The sequence below is a fragment of the Paramormyrops kingsleyae genome, chromosome 12 (assembly GCF_048594095.1).
Source record: "Paramormyrops kingsleyae isolate MSU_618 chromosome 12, PKINGS_0.4, whole genome shotgun sequence".
NCBI lineage: Eukaryota > Metazoa > Chordata > Actinopteri > Osteoglossiformes > Mormyridae > Paramormyrops > Paramormyrops kingsleyae.
In genome coordinates this window covers 26,446,250-26,468,979 of record NC_132808.1, presented here as the reverse complement: position 1 = coordinate 26,468,979, position 22,730 = coordinate 26,446,250, and the positions used below count along the sequence as shown (strand labels likewise).

The 22,730-nt window shown below is 48.1% G+C and overlaps 2 protein-coding genes across 4 annotated transcripts; both read left to right on the top strand.

Moving 5' to 3' along the window:
• The first annotated feature begins 606 nt into the window (after positions 1–606).
• Positions 607–11,051, top strand: txk (TXK tyrosine kinase). The gene is made up of 15 exons (XM_023827639.2): positions 607–739; positions 1,848–1,890; positions 1,987–2,062; positions 6,289–6,476; positions 6,599–6,658; positions 6,739–6,793; positions 7,506–7,585; positions 7,907–8,034; positions 8,109–8,183; positions 8,365–8,536; positions 9,104–9,320; positions 9,498–9,562; positions 9,658–9,776; positions 10,357–10,514; positions 10,600–11,051. The coding sequence occupies exons 1-15, from the start codon at positions 727–729 to the stop codon at positions 10,666–10,668; spliced, it is 1,518 nt and encodes a 505-aa protein (XP_023683407.2). The 5' UTR covers positions 607–726; the 3' UTR covers positions 10,669–11,051.
• A 2,001-nt stretch (positions 11,052–13,052) lies between these two features.
• On the top strand, positions 13,053–21,909 carry LOC111852125 (ras GTPase-activating protein-binding protein 2-like). Of its 3 annotated transcripts, none has more exons than XM_023827683.2 (13): positions 13,053–13,074; positions 15,853–15,971; positions 16,111–16,192; positions 16,493–16,666; positions 16,863–16,950; positions 17,200–17,305; positions 17,764–17,944; positions 18,060–18,161; positions 18,242–18,344; positions 18,536–18,595; positions 18,703–18,831; positions 18,901–19,019; positions 19,105–21,909. In XM_023827683.2, the coding sequence occupies exons 2-13, from the start codon at positions 15,877–15,879 to the stop codon at positions 19,378–19,380; spliced, it is 1,515 nt and encodes a 504-aa protein (XP_023683451.1). In that variant the 5' UTR covers positions 13,053–13,074; positions 15,853–15,876; the 3' UTR covers positions 19,381–21,909. The 3 variants fall into 3 exon arrangements, with proteins under 3 accessions (XP_023683451.1, XP_023683449.1, XP_023683450.1); XM_023827681.2 differs by lacking the exon at positions 13,053–13,074 and adding an exon at positions 14,051–14,282; XM_023827682.2 differs by lacking the exon at positions 13,053–13,074 and adding an exon at positions 14,768–15,032.
• The last annotated feature ends 821 nt before the right edge of the window (positions 21,910–22,730 follow it).

Genomic DNA, 22,730 nt, shown 5'->3' with positions numbered 1-22,730 from the left:
AAATGTCGCAAAGCACCATACCTTTTATATAAGTTATATGAGTTATATCTAAAAGTGTATAATGACTTAATGAATAATGAGTTACATTATAAAATGAGAACGTCTGGAGTGTGACACTCGAGGCTGATTCCAGCGATGATGGGTCTATCCCTGGAACATGTCTGACAATCTGACATCTCTGAGTGTCAATTCACTGTTTGAAGTGAGGAAGAGGCAGGCTGCTGTTTGCAAATTGATATGCAAATAATTCACAATGGCCAGTTGTAAGACAGTCGGCCAGAGCTCACGTCACCACTTAGCTGTATACACACGCCAGTAGGGGTTGAATGAAAATCATACCTGTGTTATGTGCAGTAACATATAAACAGTGATTTAGTTGTGGAGGGATTCACAGACTGCCGGTATCAGAACCGACTGTAACAACAATGAAAAGACTGAGTTTGCCCTGGTCTCTGTGAACATGTGATATTGCATGTAGTACATGCTGCTTAAAACATGTGTCAGGTGTTCAGCATCTCCTACACCCACTGCACCACATTTCCTGCCCTCCTTGGAAATCGTCTAACTCAGATGTTAACGAGTTGAGGTTTTGGCCGACGTCATCTCCTCTCCTCCTCGCCCTGAAACGTACACTCACAGCTCATGACCACAAACTTACTCACGAGCTGAAACTGTTCATCGCCGGAGCAGAAGCTGTGGGCACGGCGACGGGACCCAGAGGATACCATGATCCTGTCCAGTAAGTAATCGAGTGCAGGCCGTAAATGCAGACAGACGTAAACAAAAGGGGACGCAAAACTCTGGATCGAACAACAGACAAGTCAGTCTGCCACCAGGAAGCCACCGGGGCTGAGGAACAGTGGGTCTCACCGGACTTCGCTTGTTTCCATTTTTATACACTTCTCATTTTTTAGTTCTTTTCTACCAAAAAACACCGAAAGCGACATTTTGTTCGTCAGGCCATCATGTACCACGGCCTTCGTATTTTATAAATAGGATGCACACACGGATGCTGTACGCATCTGGTCAAATGAGCAGGTGTGGTTCCTCCACGCATTTAGGCTATGATGTAATTCATTGGCTCTGTGTTTTTCATGCACCTGTGACACCAAACTGCCTAGAAAAATGACGACCAGCCAGCAGCGCAGACCATCTTTACAGTGCCGCACTCATGGAAGCAGCCTGTGGGCACCGTTTGCAGGGATGGTCTTGTCTGTTCTTTCTGAGTCTGGCTAAGCTGAGGGGGTCTGCTTTCATCTAACCTTTTTTCTGAGGGTCTTCCAGGAAACCTTCATTTTGTGCTTGCGGCAGAAACTGTTGGTGCTGTGAGATCAGAGGAGCTCAGCCTGAGCTCCACTGCGCTTTTTGTGAAGTAATGCGCTGTTTGGATTGTTCTGCGGCACCAACAAACAAGCAAACATAGATACATAGCTTTGCTCTCATGCTACAATAAGCACCAAATTAACTAATCTGTGATAATCTGTGAAGCCTTTGATTTTTAAAGTGCAAAAGATGTTTTAAATGTCAAACGGAATGTCCGTTTTGACCAAATGTGAGCTCATATATTGGTTTCTTGAACATAAACATGCATTTGGTTGCACAGCGTCAAAAGTTCTCACATAGTTCTCACAGGGGGGAAAAAAAAAAAACATTTCACGTCCCACCTTGTCAAACATACAATATGTTTTAAATGTGTATATCATACAGCAGACACACGTGCGTATGACCCTTCTTCTGCAGATGTATTTGCGTCAGTGCTCCCCAAACAGAGCCATCATATTGGTGTTTTAGCAGCTTTTAAAATCATGTGCGTCAGGTGACCCCTGCGCTTCTGCATCTCCTTCCAGATCAGGCCGTACAGTCGATCTTCTGCTGCTGCTGCTCTACCAGGTATAAAGGGTAACGTCACCTTTACAAGGACACATTTCCTTGGGTAAATTGCCCTTCTTGGGTCATGCAGTCACCAATGCTGATCTCCTGGAGCAGAGAGAAGGGCACCCGGGCAAAGGCGGAGAGGAGCGACGGGGAGCTCACGTCCTCCTGCTCCAGGCGAGTCTGCACGGTAAGTGTCCCCGTCAGATCACACATCCCCAGGCAGCCTGGAGGCCCAGTCCGGGCTCACATGCATGGAAGCTGAAAAGTCTTGCTTCAGTATCAGGAGAATGCAAGAAAGACATTAGCGAAAGTGGAACTTTGAAGGCGCACATTAGTCTGTGTTTGCTTGGGTTAGAGATATGACGATGTCTACAGTGAAACACCGAGATGGCCGGTGACGTGGTGTAGTACCTTATAAGGGTACTACAACTGCAATGTTTTATACATTAATTTATTACTATTTCTTTTTTTTTTGCACATTTGAGCCAATTTACTGGCTATCCTCCCCCCACCCCTCTGAGCATTACTTTGGCCCAACTGGTAAAAGTGGCGATGTAATGACAGAGTTGGTGGCTAGAAATGACCACTTCATTCTGTATTTTTAGCACAGAAACTGTGCTCAACTTTTTTGAATGTAGTTTTATACTATAAAGTGTGTCATACTTTTTCTCTAAATAATGTGTGATTGGGAGCAACTTCATTCTTTTATTTTGGTTTATACTAACATCTTCTTTGTCTTTTATGTGACTTATTAACTAATCAGAAAATGTAATTATTTGAAGTGGCTGAAGTCCGGCCAGGTACTTAGCCTAAACTAGCCCCGTTCAATTGCAGTGTGGGAAAACTAGGATTGTAACAGGCAGGATGCGACGACAAATCAGCAAGAGTCTCCTCTAGTCAGTACTAGATACAATATTAGTAATCCATTGACAATATTCTCAGTTAAATGTGCGGAAATGGCGAAAAAGCGTTAATAGCAATAAAATGATTAGAAACGATTTGTTTATGACAGATATAGAAAGGAATGGGAGAGTTTGCTCTGTAGGTAAGCATTAATCCTCAGAGTCGCCATACAAATTCCGACACTGGCATTGGTGGGTACTGCGGCAGTGGTGGGGAGGGGGCATAGCGATGCTGTCAGCCATCGGCGAAGTACGATGACATCGTCCTTTGGCCCAGCGCTAGGGTTTACGGTTAAGGTGGAAATGGGCAAATTATACCAAACACTGCTTAGTTCGTAATGAACCCTGTATGTAGTCATAAGGCTGTTATACTGACATATGAAATGATATAAAGATGTTCTTTCTGTAATATGTAAACTTCTGTAAAACCACTGTGGTTTATAGGAGGGGGCGTCAAATTGCAGCTCCCCCACCACAGGAAATAAAGTTTTCATACGGTCAAAGCTCTGAATTAATTAGTTTTAGCTGTTAGTGAGAGACAGAAAGGGTGGAAAGTATAGTTGATTACTGTAATTTTCAGTCTAATTTTTAAAATGTTCTTGTTAATAGGCCTACAGTACTTGGGTTGCCAACATTCTCGCATCTGGCATGGCTCATGTTTAAGACTATCACACAAGAACACACAAAGTTCTCCTATATTACCTAGACAGTGTGTGGCTCAGACGGTTTCCACCTCACTCTAAACTTTTCTGATTTAAAGAATGATGCTACAGCACAGAATGGAATTGCCAAATTAGATTTTTCATTTCATTTCATTTTAGCAAAACGTTGGCAACATATTACATATTATACTGTCTTTTCATTGATATACTACCTACATTTGCATTTCATTCATGCATCCTCCGCATGAATTGAAGTGGACACACCCTTGAGCCCTCCGGTATCCTTAGGTATGTCAGTCAAGACATCCCAACAATATCCACAGCCTTCAGGAACTCATCCATCCACGGCGCCTTACCACTGAGGGCTTTTAACTCTAGTGATGGGTGAGTCCTGCTCCTATCCTTCAACTTTACATCCTCCAAGTAAGCCATGAGAATGGGATTCAGGAGGCCCTCAACTTGACTGTTTGACTATATCCCCAGTTGAGGCTAATAGCACTCTACCCTCGCTGTAAACACGATGGGGAGAGTTTGCTTCCCCTACTGAGTTGCCTGACGATTTGTCAGAATCTCTTTGAGACCAGCCAAAGATCATTTTCCATGGCCTCACTGAACTCCTTCCACACCCAAGATTTTACTTCCACAACCGCCAGTGCTGCACTCTACCTGGCCTGCCCATACCTGTCAGCTGCCTCCATGGTCCCGCAAGCTTGCTAAGCCCAGAGGCCTGATGGCTTCCCTTTACCGCGGGTGCCCACCATTGGGATCAGGGGCTGCTGCTGCACCAGCATCCTTATAGCCGCACAGCCGCCACGGCAATGGAGGCATGGATCATGATCCATTCAGGCCCAATACCTCCAGCCTCCCTCAGGATGCAACGAGAAGTTCTGCCGGAGGAGCGTGTTAAAGATCTGATGGAAGTGGCCTTCGCCAGACGCTTCCAGCACAGCCTGACTATACGTTTGGGTCTACTAGGTGTATCCAGCATCTTCCCCCACCCATGGGATCCAATTCACCGCCAAGTGGTGATCATCTCCTCTCTTCACCTGAGTGCCCGAGACATACACTCAGAGACCTGATGATAGGACTACAAAATCAATCATGGATCTATTACTATACTGGTTACTGGCCTAGTACTGTTTCTAGGTATACTTACAAACATCCTTGTGCTCAATCATGGTATCCGTTATGGACAAACTAAGATTAGCACAGAAGTCTAATAACAGAGCACTGCTTGGGTTCAGATGGAGCAGGTCATTCCTCCCAATCACACCCTTCCAGTTTTCACTGTCATTACCTACGTGAGCATTAAAGTCCCCCAGCAGAACAATGAGGTCCCCAGGAAGGGCACCATACAGTACCCGCTCCCCCCTCCCCCCCGAGCACAGACTACAGCCAGAGCCCATCCCCGACTCGAAGTTGAAGGGAGGCGACCCAATATATTGGCACCAAACGGGGGGGCTATAAGCAGATCCATCCCATGCCCGGTGCCTCTCACCATAGGCAACTCCTGAGTGGAAGATAGTCTAGCTCCTCTCTAGGAGTTTAATTCCAAAGCCCGAGCCATGCGTTGAGGTGAGCCCGACTATATCTAGTCTGTTTCTTTCTACCTCCCACACCAACTCAGGCTCCTTTCCCACCAGAGAGGTCTCCCAATCTGGGTGGGGCCACTTGTCGTCTTGTTGCATGCACATTTATTTATGGGAATTTGAAAGGGTTAGGGTTAGGGTATGCACTAGGGTTAGGGTATGCACTAGGCTTGTGCGAATGGAGGATATTATAGGCGATTGAAAATAACAGACAAGTAACCAGAGGTTGGTGTCCGACAATGACTGACCGATCATCGCCTTTGTCAGGGAAGCAGGCCTTGGCTACATACAAAGCAAGGCAACCAAAGGATTTATGATGTGGCGTTGGGTTTTGCCTTGTAGCTTACATTTCCAACACAGATTAAAGAATAAACAAAAAAAACTCATTGACAACTTCTTCACCTCTGGTACACAGTGAAATGCTTTCTGAGGTGGTACATGGTGTCAAAAGTTTGTGCTCCTTTAGATGCTTCTGGACGGCCGCAACAAGTTTTTAAATCATGATTTAATCTGGTCTGCGATCAATGTTGTTCCACAGAGACAAAAAAATCATGGTCAGCCCCGCTAAACAGACTCCCCATGAACAAGTTTCGAGAACTATCCGTATATAATTTTTTCATGCTTTCAAGTTTTTCTTTTGACAAAAAATAATTGCCGCGTGCAAGTGTGTGTGTGTGGATTATGTTTATATTATATTGTGGGGACCAAATGTTCCCCACAATGTAATAAAAACCTGTTATTTTCACATTGTGGGGACCATTTTCCTGGTCCCCCCCAAAAATCTGTGAATGCAATCAAAAAACTAAAAATGCCAAAAGTCTTGTATTTTGTTTGGTTACTTATGGGTAAGGTTAAGGCTGGGTAGGGGTTAAGGTCGTTATGTTGGTACTAGAGTTTTCCCCATAGAAATGAATGGAGAGTCCCCACAAAGATATAATTACAGTCTCTAAGCGTGTTGGGGGGATGTTGGACGACTCAGTATTATCGTTTATCATGATATCACCCAGCCCTAGTGTGCACGGCCGCCCGACTGGCACGGAAACGTCACAGGCCCACTGGGAAGTCCCCCGCGCTCGTGATCGTCACTTTGCCCAGCCGGTTCGAGGTACTTTATGTACCCCGAAGTGTCTCGTAAGGACGTGAGTTCAGGCCAAGCCTTCAAAAGTGGGTCATAAAGTGAAGATTCATCATTTAATGCTTTCAAAAACAAAGGATATATCTCTGCAACTTAAAAGGGCAACCGTTGCTTAAATGTGTCAGTCTGACAGATCGAGGCGGAGGCCCCCCCCGCCCCCACCCCTGGACGGCGAGAGTAGCCAGCTGCAAGTAGTCGCCCTCTATGACTTCACAGCCACTGAGGACTCTGACCTGACGCTGCGGCAAGGGGAGGAGTACAAGATCCTCCATAAGCAGGACCAGCTCTGGTGGAAAGCGGAGGATAAGCAGGGGTATGTGAGAAGAGAACCGGGGGGGCGTGAGAGAGGGCCATTTTGGGGGGCATTACATCACACTAAACCTCTCATAAGCTGCTTCTACCTGCTTATGTGGTTCACTATGCTTTTTTTTTTAGGAATAAAGGTTTCATTCCAAGCAATTACGTTGCAGAGAAGGACAGGATAGAGGCACATGAGTGAGTATGACTAGCATGTGCAAACTGCAGTCAGTGTGAGTGACATCATTCTGACCCCGAGCCTCTCCTGCTGCTGACAGGTGGTACTGCAGGAACCTAAGCAGAGCCCAAGCTGAACAGCTCCTGCATCAGGAGGTGAGTGCCTCTGCTTAATCACATTTCTGCCATTACTGGAAAAAAAGTCAAGCTTTGTTTTCAGCTTCTCTAGTCGGGCTTGTAATGAGCTCAACCTGTGAAAGCTGGACCTTTTGCTCAGGTAGTCAGAAACATGTACACACAGGCACACACAGACACAGGCACACACACACACACACACACAGGCACACACACACAGGCACACACACACACACACAGACACAGGCACACACACACACGCACACACACACACAGGCACACACACACACACAGACACAGGCACACACACACACACACACACAGACACAGGCACACACACACACACACACAGGCACACACACACAGGCACACACACACACACACACAGACACAGGCACACAGATACACACAGGCACACAGATACACACAGGCACACACATACACAGACACACACACACACAGGCACACACAGACACAGGCACACACACACACATGAATTAAGCTGAAACTGTCATGAACCTTATTCTTGTATTAGCACTGGTGTGTACATGTACATGCTGTAGCTCTGAAAAACAAGCCTGATTTTCTTCCCAAGCTCTGTATCCAGCCACCAAATCAAAGGGAAATGTGTGTCTTCTTTTTAATACCCAGCGCGAAGCCATGTGCAGTGTTTTCAGCTTCAGCTCTGCCCTGGAGGAGTCTGGTTAAAGCAAACTTATGGTTTTGTTTTCAGGCGAAGGATGGTGGGTTTATAGTGAGGGACTCGAGCCAAAAAGGATGTTATACTGTGTCAGTATTTACCAAAGCTTTAAGGTGAGAGTCTGCTGAATGTGGTTTGGACAGATGTTTATACTCCATATCTGTGTAGATGAGGTCTAACTTGGGACTGACACAGTTCCGGTGTGTAATTGAAGATGATTAATCAGCCGCATACCACAATAGGATAAAGTACGACTGACACCCCTTAGAAATGTAAAATGTATATTTACCCTAATGGATCTGCACAAATCGCGCACTGCTATTTCACATCTTCTCATCATAATTACATACCAATAATACAAACACCAAACTGCAGAAAACGCTCGCAGTACAGACAGATCCCAGTGACCTCACCAGCCATGCTTGTCGTTCCAGTTCGACAGATGGCTGTATTCGGCACTACCAAATCAAACAGAACAGCTCAGGGCAGTTCTTCTTGGCTGAAAAGCACGTCTTCAACTCCATACCTGAAGTCATTAACTACCATAAATACAATGCGGCAGGTGAGTCTCCCTACGAGATCCGAGGGAACGCCAGGCCAGCAAGTCGATTAAAGCACTCCTTTAAACACCCACAGGTCTTGTCACTAGATTGCGTTTTGCAGTGGGCCCCATGGGTCGGTGTGTGCCAACAACAGCGGGGTTCAGCTACGGTAAGATGGCGCACAAACGTGCCGCACGGACACTGATGTTCACTGAAGATACCACAGCATAAGTGTTTAACACAAGTCATGTAACACGTCTTTGGTGGTAGTGTGAGATCGCTGTGCGATGCAGTGAAACAGTATTAAATAATGAAGTGATTCTTCATTGATTTGTTATGTTTTTTTTTAGAAAAATGGGAGATCAACCCGTCAGAACTGTCCATCCTGAAGGAGCTGGGAAGAGGCCAGTTTGGCGTGGTGCATCTTGGGAAGTGGCGCGCTCTCTGCATGGTGGCCATCAAGACTATCAGTGAGGGGGCTATGTCGGAGGATGACTTCATCGAGGAGGCCAAAGTCATGACGTAAGCGGCGAGCGGCGGCTCTGCCGCGTGCGTCACAGGCAGGCCGGATGTCACCGGCCGCTCTGACTTCCTCTGCCTCCTCCAGTGCCCCACGCTTTCACCACATTTCCACATTTCACCTCTTTTTCCATCGCATGAAAGAGCCCGTCTGCGTGAACGCTGCCCTTTTCTGCTGAGAAAGGCCTGACTCTCACATGCCTGTCGCTGCTCTGCTATGGCGTCTGATGGCTGCATCCTGAACAGTGATTCTCTCATCTTAAACGCCCTCTTTATTTCTCGGGTTTCCAGCTGTGGCACAATGCCTGCACCTGCTACACTACAGTGCTTACACACCCATTACACTCTTTGGTCTATAGCTGCTAAAAGCCTCGTTTTTGTGGGCATACGCAATGGCTTTTAAACAGGGAAATGCTTTTGTTAGTTTGCAGTAAGCATTTAAGAACTGCCATCTGCTATGCGTGTTTGTGTGTCCCATGAGTGCTGTGTGGCTGTCACATCGCCCTATGATTTTCCTGACTGGAATGATGCTCTGCGGTCTAAGAGACCCCCCCGCGTCCCTCCCCACAGGAGCCTCTGCCACCCCAAGCTGGTGCAGCTCTATGGCGTCTGCATGAAGCAGCGGCCCATCTGCATTGTCACCGAGTACCTGGAAAATGGCTGCCTGCTCAACTTCCTGCAGCTGCATATCAACAGCAGCAGCAGCGAGTGTCTGCTGGCCATGTGCCAGGACGCCTGCGAGGGAATGGAGTACCTGGAGAGGAACAGCTTCATCCACCGTGACCTGGTGGGGGCTGCATCCTCGCCATTACAAGACACACAACCCTCCTTCTGTAATTCGCAATGTTAAGGGCCCACAGCGGATCAGAAGTAGCCATCTAGCACCAGTCATTTAGCATTTCTGGTTTCTGATCAGCTGCTTATTCTGCAATATGAGCCAATTCTGTTTTCATCTCCTCCACAGGCTGCCAGGAATTGTTTAGTCACTGAGAAGAATGTGGTGAAAGTGTGTGATTTTGGCATGACAAGGTTAGACCTTCCTCTTTCTGTAGCCATTGTTAGTGTTGGCAAGAATGTGCCTTCATGTGTGGAAGCTGATGTCCTAACCATGTGCTCATTTCCAGATACGTGCTGGACAACCAGTACACCAGCTCCATGGGCTCGAAGTTTCCCGTGAAATGGTCTCCCCCCGAAGTGCTGCACTTCAACAAATACAGCAGCAAATCAGATGTCTGGTCCTTTGGTAAGTCAGAGGCTCAGCTCTCTCCGGGGGCTGTGTGGCTGTTTCTGTTCCTCTGATCAGAAGCTCGCCTTGGCCTCGGCAGATTAATCATATGTTCATGGGTCTTTGACCAAAAGCCCTTAACCCCCAGTTTCAGGGGTGCTGTACGCTGGCTGACCCTGTGCTGTGACGCCCAAAGATTCCTCTCACCTCTGTCTGTGTCTGATAGAGCAGGATGGGGCAGCCGAGGAGACAATTTCCCCACGGGGATTAACAAAGCGTCTCCACTTATGATACTGATGCTTCCATTGCCATTGAAAGGACCTGAATTTACCATGTGCTATGGTATCTAAATATGCACTTCATATATCAATTTGCTTATGCGCGTCACAGTTGCTCAGTTGGTGGAATCATTACCTTACGCAGCAGTTGAGGGTACGAATCCCGCTTTTGTGTGCACATCGGAACTACTGAGCACAGTAGGCTTGCTTTGCTCAGAGCTGGGGAGATGTTCCACTGGTCATTCAGGACATCAGGTCTCTTTAGAACCTGGAGCCCTTGTCCTGCATGTGTGCTGACTGTGGTGCCCCCGGGCGTTTAGGTGTGTTGATGTGGGAGGTCTTCACTGAGGGAAGGACTCCTTTTGAAAACAAGCCCAACCATGAGGTTGTGGAGGAGATCACCCAGGGACAGAGACTCTATCGGCCTCACAAAGCCTCCTCTGAGGTGTACAGGCTGATGTACAGCTGCTGGCATGAGGTGGGCAATCATCCGCAGTATCAGCCTATGTTTAGCATAACAAATGTCTTTAATCCTGAGTCTTAACGGTACATCTTGCTTTCAGAATCCTCAAGGAAGACCGTGTTTCTCTGAGCTCCTGGATGACATTAAACACATTGCAGAGTCTGAATGAAAAAGTCTGGTGGTTAAATATGTCTTCAGATCATCAGTGCCAGTGATGTCCATCTTCTTTCTGGATGGCACCACACCCTTTTTGCCTCAGCAAAAACAAACGTGTGAACATCAAAACTTCCAATTGTATCAAAGACCTTACACTATTTAAAAGATTAACTGTAATTATCTGGTTTCATACTGACCACTAAAAATATTTTTGCTTTGCCCGTCTACAGTAGATTCTATTCAAAAAGTGTCTATAATTCTTTGTTTTTTTATTGTACATTGTCAGAGTTATTGTATATGTCATAGGTATTGAAGGACATCAAAACATTTTAATTATTGTATAATTACACTATTGCTTAAAATATGTAATTAAATGTAAAGTATGAATTTCATTTATTTCTGTGTGGTTAAATTAAAAGAAAAATCCAATATGTGTTTACATTTTTTAAATTGCAAAATAAAGTAGCAAATAAGATTAACCTCACAGGCTGCAAGACACCTGTTCTGGTTAACAGTGCTGTCAATCACTTTATTTATAAAACTCTTAAAAAACCTTAGGTGAGCGAGGTGCTCTGGGTCAAAGGTACTGAGACTTTCCATACACAGCGTTACTTCCTACTATGTTGCGCTAAGCACCACCACCCGCCTGCAGTATAATTACGTAGATTATTCCGGTCGCCTTCTTGTTGATCTGTCATACCATTGGTTAATACCGCTGTCAATCATGAGTGTTCAGGGCTGAGTTATTTCCCCATAGGCTAAATGTCGAGTCACTTTGTTGCTAATTTGGAATTTCATTGGACGTTATCCATCATGAGCACATCCGTTCTTGAATGGCTAGAAGACCCGCCATGAAAGCTCCTTACAGAAACTCAAATCTATTCAGCTTTGCGCTGATGGTTGCCGTGAATTTTTACTTACATCTTGTGATTTCGCGTTTATGCAGTTACATAATGTTGCTCTTGAACCGTTTTCTTGTTGTTTCCTTCTAGCATGATAGTAATTCGGTGCACATTCGAACACTAATGGTAAGGTTATGGCTACGCTATACCCTGTTATAGTTGCCAACATGCTACATAAAGAAATACCGTCAAGAAAAGTTTGTATCAGCCTAGTTCACGATGGTAGTATTGATTATCGGCATTATACAGGTTTCTTTTTGTTTACCTCAGGGGCCTGTACAAGAATTTTACAACAATGTCGCCCTCTAGTGGGACACTATTAAACACCACTTTTTGTTGCTAAGAGACATTTTTGAAAACCTCCATTAACTTGGGGTGCACCATCACGTGCCCATGTGCTACCAGGTATTTTGCCCTTGAGTACAGAGGTACTGTATGAGGCAGCAGGGAAGTCTCCATTCATAAACATATCCAAACTAAGCTAACAAGTTTACTTTCTAAATGACTGATAAACAGAGCAGCACCATATACGGCCTTTATGGACGTTGGCCATATTAACTTTGCTCACCCAAAATATGAAAAGCTACTAAATTTGGAAGTTTTGGAAAAGGTGGGCAGCTTGCTCTCCCCATGTTCGCATGGGTTTCCGCCGGGGGCTCCAGCTTCCTCCCACGGTCCAAAAGCGTGCAGAGCAGGTTTATTGGCGAGTCTAAATTGGCCTTGTAGTTGTGTGAGTGTAGCTGTGTGTGCGCCCTGCGGTGTGTTGGTGACAGCGCAGGATTGGTTCCTCCACCCCCCCCGTGACCCCATTTGGGATTAAGCAGTTACGGTGATGGATGGATGGATGGAAAAGGTGGTTGAACAGCAACTTTGTGCCTTCTGAGAGGAGCAGCGGTTCTTTGATTCCTTTCAATCTGGTTTTTGGAGGCGACATTCTACAGAACCAGCCCTTCTTAAAGGTTATGATGACCTTTTAATCGCTGCTGATGCAGGCCAGGGCTCTGTGCTTGTACTGTTTGACCGTACCGCAGCTTTTGATACAGTGGACCATCGGATCTTAATTAATAGATTAAAGCTTTTAGGCGTCTCTGGTTCTACTTTGGACTGGTTCTCCTCTTGTTTGTCGAATAGGAATTTCTCAGTTCCACTCTCTCAGGCTCAGTTCTTGGCCCTGTACTTTTTTCGTTATATATATTCTTCCCTTATCACAGATTCTTAATTTCTTTAAGGGTATTTTGTATCATCTCTATGCAGATGATACACAGTTTAATTTTTCATTTAAACCCAATCAAATTAATACTTTGGTCACTTTGGTTGATTGTCTGTCTCAGGTTAACGATTGGCTCAGTAGTAATTACTTGCAGTTGAATTCAGGAAAGACTGAGGTGTTAATTGTTGCTCCTCCTGATTTCCATTCTGAGATTAGTTTAAAATTATCTTCTGTCTCTCCTGCTATTAAGTCGAGTCTCCGTAACCTTGGGGTTATTTTTGACCAGTCCCTGTTGCTAGATTCACATGTACGATCAGTAAGCCGTTCGTGTTTCTTTCATTTTAGAAACATTTGTAAACTAAAAACTGCTGTTTCAAAGTCAGAATTAGAAATGCTTGTATATTCTTTTATTTCCTTATGACTAAGTCCCCTCTCTCACGTCTTGTCAGTCCAGTATGCAGAGGCTCGCACTAGCCGGAGTGATCATATCATTCCCATTCTGCACACACTGCATTGGCTCCCAGTGTTTTATAGAATTCATTCAGAAATTTCAGTACTTACAGAGCATTACATGGACAAACTCCTGAACACCTTACCTGCTTACTCAATCGTTATACAGCTTGTCGGGCTCCTAGGTCTGGGAAACACGGCCTTTTAGTTGTCCCACGTACTCCGCTAAAAACCCATGGGAAGTGTGCCTTTCCGTCCGTGGCACCAAGACTGTGGAACAGCCTGCCTTATGGTCAGTTGTTGATTCTTTTAACAACTGAAAAACTCTCTTCTTAAACTCTCTTCTTTTAATCAGTGTTGAGTAGTTCCTGTTTGTTTTTTATTTTTATTGGTAATGTCTGTGTTTTGTTCGTTTTGTTCCATTTTATATTGGATTGTTGTTCAGCGCTTTGTCTGAGAAGAGCGCTATGTAAACAAACTACTACTACCTAAATTTAGGTACTGCAGCGTTAATCCGAACCGATTAGGGGGATGGATGGACGGATGATATATACCGTTTATTATCTAAAAATATATATTCACGTTTAAAATAGGTTATAGTTATTGGCATTAATCACTAAAATGACCAAACGTTCACCAACATCCTGAAATATTATAAAAATATATGCGGACAGGGAGCAGCTCATAACCAGGTAGACCGTTGTGCGAAGTGTTAAAATGCCGTTTCACCTCATTTTCCGGAACATTCAGAAACGCTCCTAATTACGTCACAATCATGTGTGGCAGCGGCAGAGTTTTATTGGACAGTTCGGTGCGACGGGGTTCCCTGGACCGAAGCTCCGGGGCTGGAGCACAAAGCACCGTATTGGCTGAAATCGAAGGCTTTGGCACGGTGGAGATCAACTTGGGTCTAATCATTACATCTCAATAAAAATAATAACAGTAAAAACTATAAGCAGTCAGAGGTATACATTAACAAGCGCACGTGTTTTTACTGGAGGCGCGGCGGACGGGCTGCACCCTGAGCCTTACTGATAGAGCCCTCTCTCTGCTGGGTACCTGGAGGTAGGTTACGGCTCGCCCGGCTCCGTCCCCGCCGCACGGTGCACCCCGCCTGGCAGTGCATGTGGCCCGTCTCCCTCGCCTCTCCTGCACGGTGCGCGGGCTGTAATGCATGCACTCCCACCGTTTTTAATTTCAATGCAGAATATTACTGCGCTTTATGAGCGCAACCGCTGTGTAGCGAGCGAGCTTTAACGCGTGCACGCGTATCTTTTATATAGTTTTCTTATTTTAATGTAAATGTCGGGTTTGTTTTGCGGGCGGGAGGTGCAGGCAGGGCTGGTTCCATGGGCACGCTGGGTCGCCACATGGACGCCCCCCGGCTGGCCATCACGGGCGAACCCGGTGCGTTCAGAGGGCAGGTAAAAGAAGGCGCCCTTTAAAGCGCCGGACCGTTGGTGGGTCTTACCGCTGCACCGGGCTGAACTGCTGCTGGGGGCTCTTATTACTGCCGGAGGAATTAAAACGACGCCACAGCTGCGCCGTGCAGCTCCCGGAAGCGGCTGCCCGGCCACCGGGAGAGCCGCTGTGCAAACCGCGGTCAACGGGCGAACGGGCTGGAGGGGTCGGGGCTGCACCCCGCGGGGACCCTCCTCCGGACGGCACGCTTTAATTTACCGTGATTGGGCCCTGGGGGTGATTTACAGGAGCCCGGTGTGCTTTGGCCTGCTGATGGCGCAGTTGCAATAACAGCTTCCTTGTAATGGTAGCGGATCTGGCCCAGCGTCCGGCATTCCGGCTTATGGGCTTAAGGTTAGTTTTACTGGGAAATGAAGAGACGTGTGCGTGCATACGGGCTTCAGGAGGATACTGCTTTTATGCTCAATTACCGGGCATGTCAGGCGTATCGGTGCGCAGCCGGGAAGAAAAATGCGGCGCAGTATGTCTGGCTTCCCCCTTCACGCCGGTTATAAACTAAGCATGATTCTCGTCCTACATGTTTTAATGATAAGGCCATGTAAGATCGTTAAGTATTTTTCCTGTTATTGGTGTGTTGAGTTTGAGTCATACGATAAATTCTAATCTCTACATGTTAAAAATAAATGAGCTCCCAGATAAGGACACTGCAGTATTACATTTGCAAACCGTTTGTAGGGTGTTAGCTTTAGTCCCAATATTTTGTTTAAAAGCTAGTTTTTCGAAAAGGTGTGTGGCTCAGTGGGCTAAGCCTCTGTGTGATGGGAAGGTCGCCGCCCGGAGCCCCGGCCTTAGCAGAGTAGTTACAGGCATGCGAGCCCCGGTATTCCAGCGCTGTCACCCCCAAGCGAAATGGGGTAGGTGACAGGAGAATTTCCCCAAGGGGATTAATGAAGTACCACATACTGTTATTCCCCTAATATAGAGAGCAGTTGCTTTGTCAGTATGATACATAGTCTTTATCTTGGGTCAAAACACTGTGAATTCAGTAAAACTGAATTTAGCCAATAAAGAAGTCTGCAAGATTGGAGCCAGTCTTTCCTCAGGAAATCCAGAGGGTGCTGGGTGTGGCTTCATTATGGACTGAGTTAATATCACTGAGGGTGAGTGTCATTTCCCGTTTCTTGATTCCTGTTTTTTCCTGGTTGTTCTGCAGTAATCTGAATTGTGTACCAAAGAAATGGTGATGGAGAAGCCAAGTCCCCTGCTGGTCGGCCGGGAGTTCGTCAGGCAGTATTACACACTGCTGAACAAGGCCCCGGACTTCCTGCACAGGTCCCTAGCTCTCTACTACTGCCTCTGGGAGTAGCAGTCTCCACTGCCCTCCCAGCTGAACATGCCTGATGTGTGGTTTGCATATTCGGGGAACCTCTGTGAGATGTGTGAGGGTCTTACACAGGTCTCTGTCTTGCAGATTCTACGGCAGACACTCCTCCTATGTTCACGGCGGTTTGGACTCCAGCGGAAAGCCGGCAGAGGCTGTTTATGGGCAAGCTGTAGGTGTCGCTCTGCCTCTTTCTCTTCCTGTGCCTATTTGGTTGGTTTCTTAGTTGCGTTGCTGATAGTGAAAGAGGGTGGTGAGTCTGTGAGGCCTCAGAGGTCTGCTGAGTTTGAGCAGGAACTTAAACGTCTGGCTTTAGGGGGCCCAGCAGCAGAAATTTATAACTCATACCGATTAACTTTCCCGATTTTGAAAACGCCTCCAGAAGTTTGTCGGCCCCCCTTCCCTCATAGTTGATCACGTTCATTCTTGGGGTGAGGCCAGTTACTTCATCACATCTGTCTCTCCTGAGCAGGAGATCCACAAGAAGGTGATGTCCCTGCAGTTCAGCGAGTGCCACACCAAGATCCGGCACGTGGATGCCCATGCCACCCTGAGCGACGGCGTGGTCGTCCAGGTGATGGGCGAGCTGTCCAATGGCGGGCAACCCATGAGGAAGTTCATGCAGACCTTCCTGCTTGCCCCTGAGGTGTGTGGCGGGGTTCCACTCTCTCCTGGTGACCGCGGGGTTCCACTCTCTCCTGGTGACCGCGGGGTTCCACTCTCTCCTGGTGACCGCGGGGTTCCACTCTCTCCTGGTGACCGCGGGGTTCCACTCTCTCCTGGTGACCGCGGGGTTCCACTCTCTCTCCTAGTTCAGCATTCTGTTCCTTTTGGCTCTGCAGGGCTCCGTGGCGAACAAGTTCTACGTGCACAACGACATTTTCCGCTACGAAGATGAAGTTTTCGGCGACTCGGAGGCAGAGCTTGATGGTAAATCTTATGGACCTGGCATATGGGGGGGGGGGGCAGTGGGGGAGGGTATGTACCCCCCAATATTTAATGTGAATTCATGAAGTAGGTAATGTCTGAGGAAATGGTAGATTTGGAGCAGTAATAGTCTGTGTACCAAACCTCATAACCTAGTGACACTCGATAGCCCTGGTGTGCTGTGGGGGCAGTTCAGTAATGCACTGTGGTCCGATATTCTTGTACGCGGTGGTGACTGTGTGACCGTCGCAGAATCCGAGGAGGAGGTCGAGGACGAGCCGGAAGAGCAGCAGCCATCCCCCGAGCCTCTCCCGGAAAGTTCTAGAAGCAGCACCTACTACGAGCAGCACCCAGTAGCGTGAGTCTCCTCTCTGCAGGGAAGATGGCACTTGGGGGCAGGAAGACTTCTAAGCGTAGGATGTATCTGTGTGAGGTTAACTCAGGCAGAATTCTGAAATGCAACAGGCTCTCTGCAAATCTGCATGTGAGGTTAACATGAGAAGGATGCTGAAATGCGACAGGGAGGGTGCAGGAGCGAATCTCGCAGCAGCCTGGGATGTTAGGGCAGCTGTACAGATGGTGTGTTGATACTTACTGCTCATTTACATATTCTTTCAACAGAAGATGGTTAATAAGAAATATGGAATTCCTGAGTGGAGGATTAGGAAACTGAATCTGTACGTCCCAGCTCTCTTCTTTCCTGACAGCCGGTCCTGCAGTCCCAGTAACTTTGGGAGCACGGTGCTGTGCGGGCAGATGGTGGAGCTGCCCCTGGTCGCTTTTCAAACTTTTCTGCCCCCCCCCGGTTTGCTGCAGCAATGGTGTGGAAGAGTCCCTGGAGGAGGTGCCACCTGAGGCCGTGCCAGAACCCCAGCCGGAGCAGAAGCTGGAGGAGCCCAAGCCCGAGGCAGAAGAGAAGGTTCTGGAAGATCTGGAGGAGAAGGCCCCGTCTCCGGTGCCTGTGGAGTCCCCGCCTCACGTACAGGAGCCCCCCAAGGTGTGTGTCTGTTGTGGGCTGAGATGCTGCTGTTGCGTTTGTGTCCCCATTAAACTCTCATATGCTAGTGATGTGAAGCTCATGCTAGTCTTCACATTGGTGGTTTTCTCTGCAGACCTTCTCCTGGGCCTCAGTGACCAGTAAAAACCTCCCTCCCAGCGGCACGGTCCCTTCCTCCGGAATTCCCCCGCATGTCGTCAAGGCCCCATCGTCCCAGGTAAGGAGTCCAGACGCCAGCAGAGACACTGCGAGCCTAACGGCGCGTGGCTTACGGTCATCATCGCCCGTCCCTTTCAGTCTCGGCCGGACACCAAGCCGGAGCTGCAGAGCCAGGCCACCCGGGTCCGTGACCAGCGCCCTCGTGAGAGACAGGGCTTCATTCCCCGAGGACCCCGGCCCGGTAGGGGATGAGCTCGCTCCCCGCATGGCCGTGAGAGTCACTGCAGCTTTATGTCCTGGGCGAGTTAGTCACTGGGGTCACATCACTGGGGTCACATCACCTCCATTTTTAATCCCTTTGACTGTCGCCTGGGTGGTAATTTGATCTCGTGTAACAGGTAATCACCACCCCTCCGCTCTCATCATTGTTAGATGGTGTGACATCATCAGATTCACAGGCGGGGAAGCCCAGTTTCAGCTTCATGAACAAAGGTAACCGTGGCTCCCAGTGCATTTTGGGTTGCAGGTGTGCGTCATGTGACGCAGCCATGGCAGTCGAGGGCTCCGTGTGCCGACAGTGTTGTGGGTGGATCTTGCAGGACGGGCCGAGTCGGAACCCTCTGAAATGGACTCCCGCCGGGCCCCGCGTTACCCTGACAGCCACCAGCTCTTCGTTGGCAACCTACCGCATGACATAGATGAGAGCGAGCTGAAGGATTTCTTCATGAGTAAGCCCCACCCCTGCGGCACCTTCATGTGCGGTCGGGCCCTTGTAACAGGCTGTGTCCCGTCCACAGCCTTTGGGAACGTTGTGGAGCTGAGGATCAACACTAAGGGCGTTGGGGGCAAGCTGCCAAACTTCGGCTTCGTGGTCTTCGATGATTCTGATCCTGTGCAGCGGATCCTGGCTGCGAAGGTACGGGCTGAGGCCGTCCTGGTTAATTGTCGGCAGCCAGAGACCCTTCAGCTGAGGTTGGCCTGATCACCTGCCCCGTTCACAGCCCGTCATGTTCCGTGGGGAGGTCCGCCTGAACGTGGAGGAGAAGAAGACGAGGGCGGCACGCGAGAGGGAGACCCGCGGCGGGGGTGGGGCCGACAGCCGCCGCAACGAGCGGGGCCCGGGGGGGCCTCGTGGCATCATGGCCGGCGGAATGATGCGGGATCGTGACGGAAGGGGTGCCCCTGGCAGGGGTGGCCTTACCCCCAAACCGGGCCTCAGTTCGGGAAGAGGCGCTTCCCAGGGCAGCGAGAGCCGCTTCACCTCACAGCGTCGCTGAGACTGGCGCCCCCCGCAGTCCGGGAGTAGTATCACACCCATCTTCACCTTAACAAAGTCCGCATATATGAAAAATCCTTTTTTTGGCTTTGGAATGTCTCTCAGCCTGTCAGCCATTTCTTTGATGTGCAAGACAAATGAGAAAACAAAAAAAAAAAAAACCCACCAGCCTCCTTGGTTTCCGGGCCTTGAGCTGAGCCTTTGTAAGCATTAAGCTGTATTCCAAGACGCAGCACAGGTCTGTCAGGAGAGGCCCTGCACTGGCATGCAGCAGCACAGCCCATCATCTGAAGAAGAACGTAAACACTCGGGGCGGAGGTGGGGAGTCTGCACGCTTCATGTAAACCCTGTTGGAGGTGCAGCCCGCAGTGCGTGTGGCCTGGAATCTGCCTCTCTGCTTTCTGTCTGATGCTTGGACTTGAAACCAATAGCCTTCAGGCACTCAGTATGCACAAGTGGGTTTTGCGTCTGCTGGCTTCCTTGGGTGGAGCCCCCTTAGCTAGCAGGAGGCCATACCCACTGATAGCCCCTTAGCTAGCTGGAGGCCACGCCCACTGATAGCCCCTTAGCTAGCTGGAGGCCACGCCCACTGATAGCCCCTTAGCTAGCTGGAGGCCACGCCCACTGATAGCCCCTTAGCCAGCTGGAGGCCACGCCCACTGATAGCCCCTTAGCCAGCAGGAGGCTGGACACCGTGGCCTCTGCTTCTGCCGACTTCCTGGCTTGCTGTGAAGGTGCTGCCATTCTGGTCTTTGAGTGGGTGTAGCCTGTGAGGTGCTCGGCACTGAAGCTTTGGAGGCTCGTGCTTTAGGTTTATATTTTGGTTTTTAACTTCGTAGTTTCCAGGTACTGCCCAGGCACAGCGTGGGGGGCGTGGTGTTCGCTCACTCACCATGAGTATATAGAAACATGCAGAATCTCAGCTGGTCGACTTGTCGTTATTATGATGGTGCCTTTCTCCTGCTGCTGGTCTCGTCGCTGGGCCCTGGCTGTACGCAGTACAGCGGCTTCAAAGCAGAGGGGGTTTCTGGGTATGCTGAATGCCATCCCGGGTCACCTGACCTAAGTTCAGGGAAATTTGCAGTGTGAGGTTTTTTTTTTTCTTAAAAGAAAAAAAAAAAAACACATTTTACTGGTCTGTTCAACAGATGTTAGTGGAATTTAACAAGAGGTGCCTGAAATTCTGGTACATGATTTGGTTCAGAAGTGCAAAATGATTTCGGTTACATTTTTTTAAAACCGCATCCTACTGACATGCAACTTTTATACAAGGATGAAAAGAAGACGGAGCTGAGGATCAGGTTCAGCGTTTGGGTTTGTCCCAGCTGGGTGGCCAGTGCTGCTCAGGGACTTTGGTCCAAAGTGGGAATTTGACACAAGACGTAACCGCACTGTAAAAGTAAAGCCTTTCATTGCCTGTGACACAGAAGAAATGGATTGTAAAGGAGTGAATTTAGGTATCATGGCTCTCATGGACTCCTGGACTGCGAATAATTCCGTTTGTCAGGCTGTAAGACGGTGCTGTTTCCTCCCTGTGATTCCGGGAGTCTGACGCCAGACCTACTGGCTCGGATCTGACCCCCTCCTTCGCCCCCACCTCCCTAAAGCACTTTTGGTTTTCAGCTCTTTTCTTACTGAACTTTGAAATACTGAAAATGACTTTGCACCCATATTACTGCCCTTGTATCTAACGGAAGCGTCTGGGGATGCGATGTTTCTGGAAGTCTGTCCGAGGATATCACAGCTGTCGCTGTTGGTGTCTGAGGTGAAGATGCTCACGTGTTTTATAGCAGAAAAGATTCAGCCATCTTAGTTTTAATTTGGTTTAAAAAAAAAAAAAAAAAAACAATAAACCTAAATGTGCAAGTAGGGTAAGAAGACCTTCCTTCCTATTTGAATTTTAAATTTTGTCCTGACAAATTGCCAAAAAATGTTCTGCGCCTGGACTGACCAGCTCTCTCGTTCTGGGTTGTAAGACACATCTGACCACCTTGAGTACATGCAGTAGATGTTCTGAAAAAAGCCTGGTGTCCTTACCGAGAAGGGTGTGTCCATCTGATCCCAACAGCAGGCACACGGACCCTCTTCCCTGATTGGCTGAGCTCACGCTGCGACCTACTCGTCAAACACACAGACCTTGATGATCTGGCATGGGTGATGTCCAGGATTGTGACATAGACTAATGTAAGCTACAGGCTCTCTGGGCGGAACCGGAAGTTAGCGGTCCGGCCTGTTGGCATCGGAGAAGTTTACAGGCCGTGATCTGTTAGCCTCTCTTCATGTTTACAGTAGCAGCCATTTTCCATCTATCCCTTCAGGAAGCGTAAAGCAGAGACTGTTAACATTCCCCTGTTGAAAAGGCCCTTCTGTAACGGGAAGCTGATGGTGACTCACTGAGCAGAGGCGCTCTCGTGTGCCTCTGGCCGGGTGCATGACTGCTGCCGTTTCCCTTTTAGTATGTTGCAGGTGGAACGTTTTTATTTTAGTTTTCCATGAATGTGTTGGACTGATAATAAACTACTGAAGCCACTCCGCTCTGTGTCCGCTCTTAGAGCACTGCCCCACGGCCCCATGATGCATGTTTATGGTTTTATGCGGAAACCTGCTGTATCTACGACTAACCGCGGAGACTGGATGTTCCGGCTCTTCCTGCTTCCTGCCTCTCAGACAGCTCCTTGCCAGTCCCCTCTCCCCTATCACGGTAAAGTATTTCCCCAAATATAATGTAGATTCTTATAAATACTGTGATGAAATGTTCATCGAGGGACACAAAATGGGCGGCCTTCTGTCCCATGGGCTAATTCTGTGTATGGGGGGGGGCAGTTGCTATTAGTGATGGGTTGGTGTCCCGTGACTCGTATAGGAATAAAAATTGCTTCTCTATCAATCTTACATTAAATGTGCTGCTTATTACAGTGATTACGTATAAAGTCACTTTTATTCAATAGTGATGAGCCAGTGAAACTTCATGTAGTTTTTAATGAAGTCACATTTGCTCCAGTACAACTTGTACATTTTCTGGAGAATGCGCACTGCTTCCCTTGGCAGCCCTGTGTACCTTAGTTCTTTCCCTGTTTCACCACAAATGATTCAGCTCAAGATCTGTGTGGTAATTAACACAAAGTTGAATCAGGTGTGTTGAATGAGGGGCAACCCAAAAATGTACCAGCACAGATCATAGGGCAATACTAGTCTTGCCAATTAATTGCAATTTGCAATTTCAACTCGGGTGAGGGGGTGGGCACTGCCTCCCCTCAGACTACACCCATGGTGTCTGAGATGCTGAAACCACTCAGTCTGCCACAAACAATCGCACCACATTCAAAATAGTTTATAGTTCAAAATGATCCC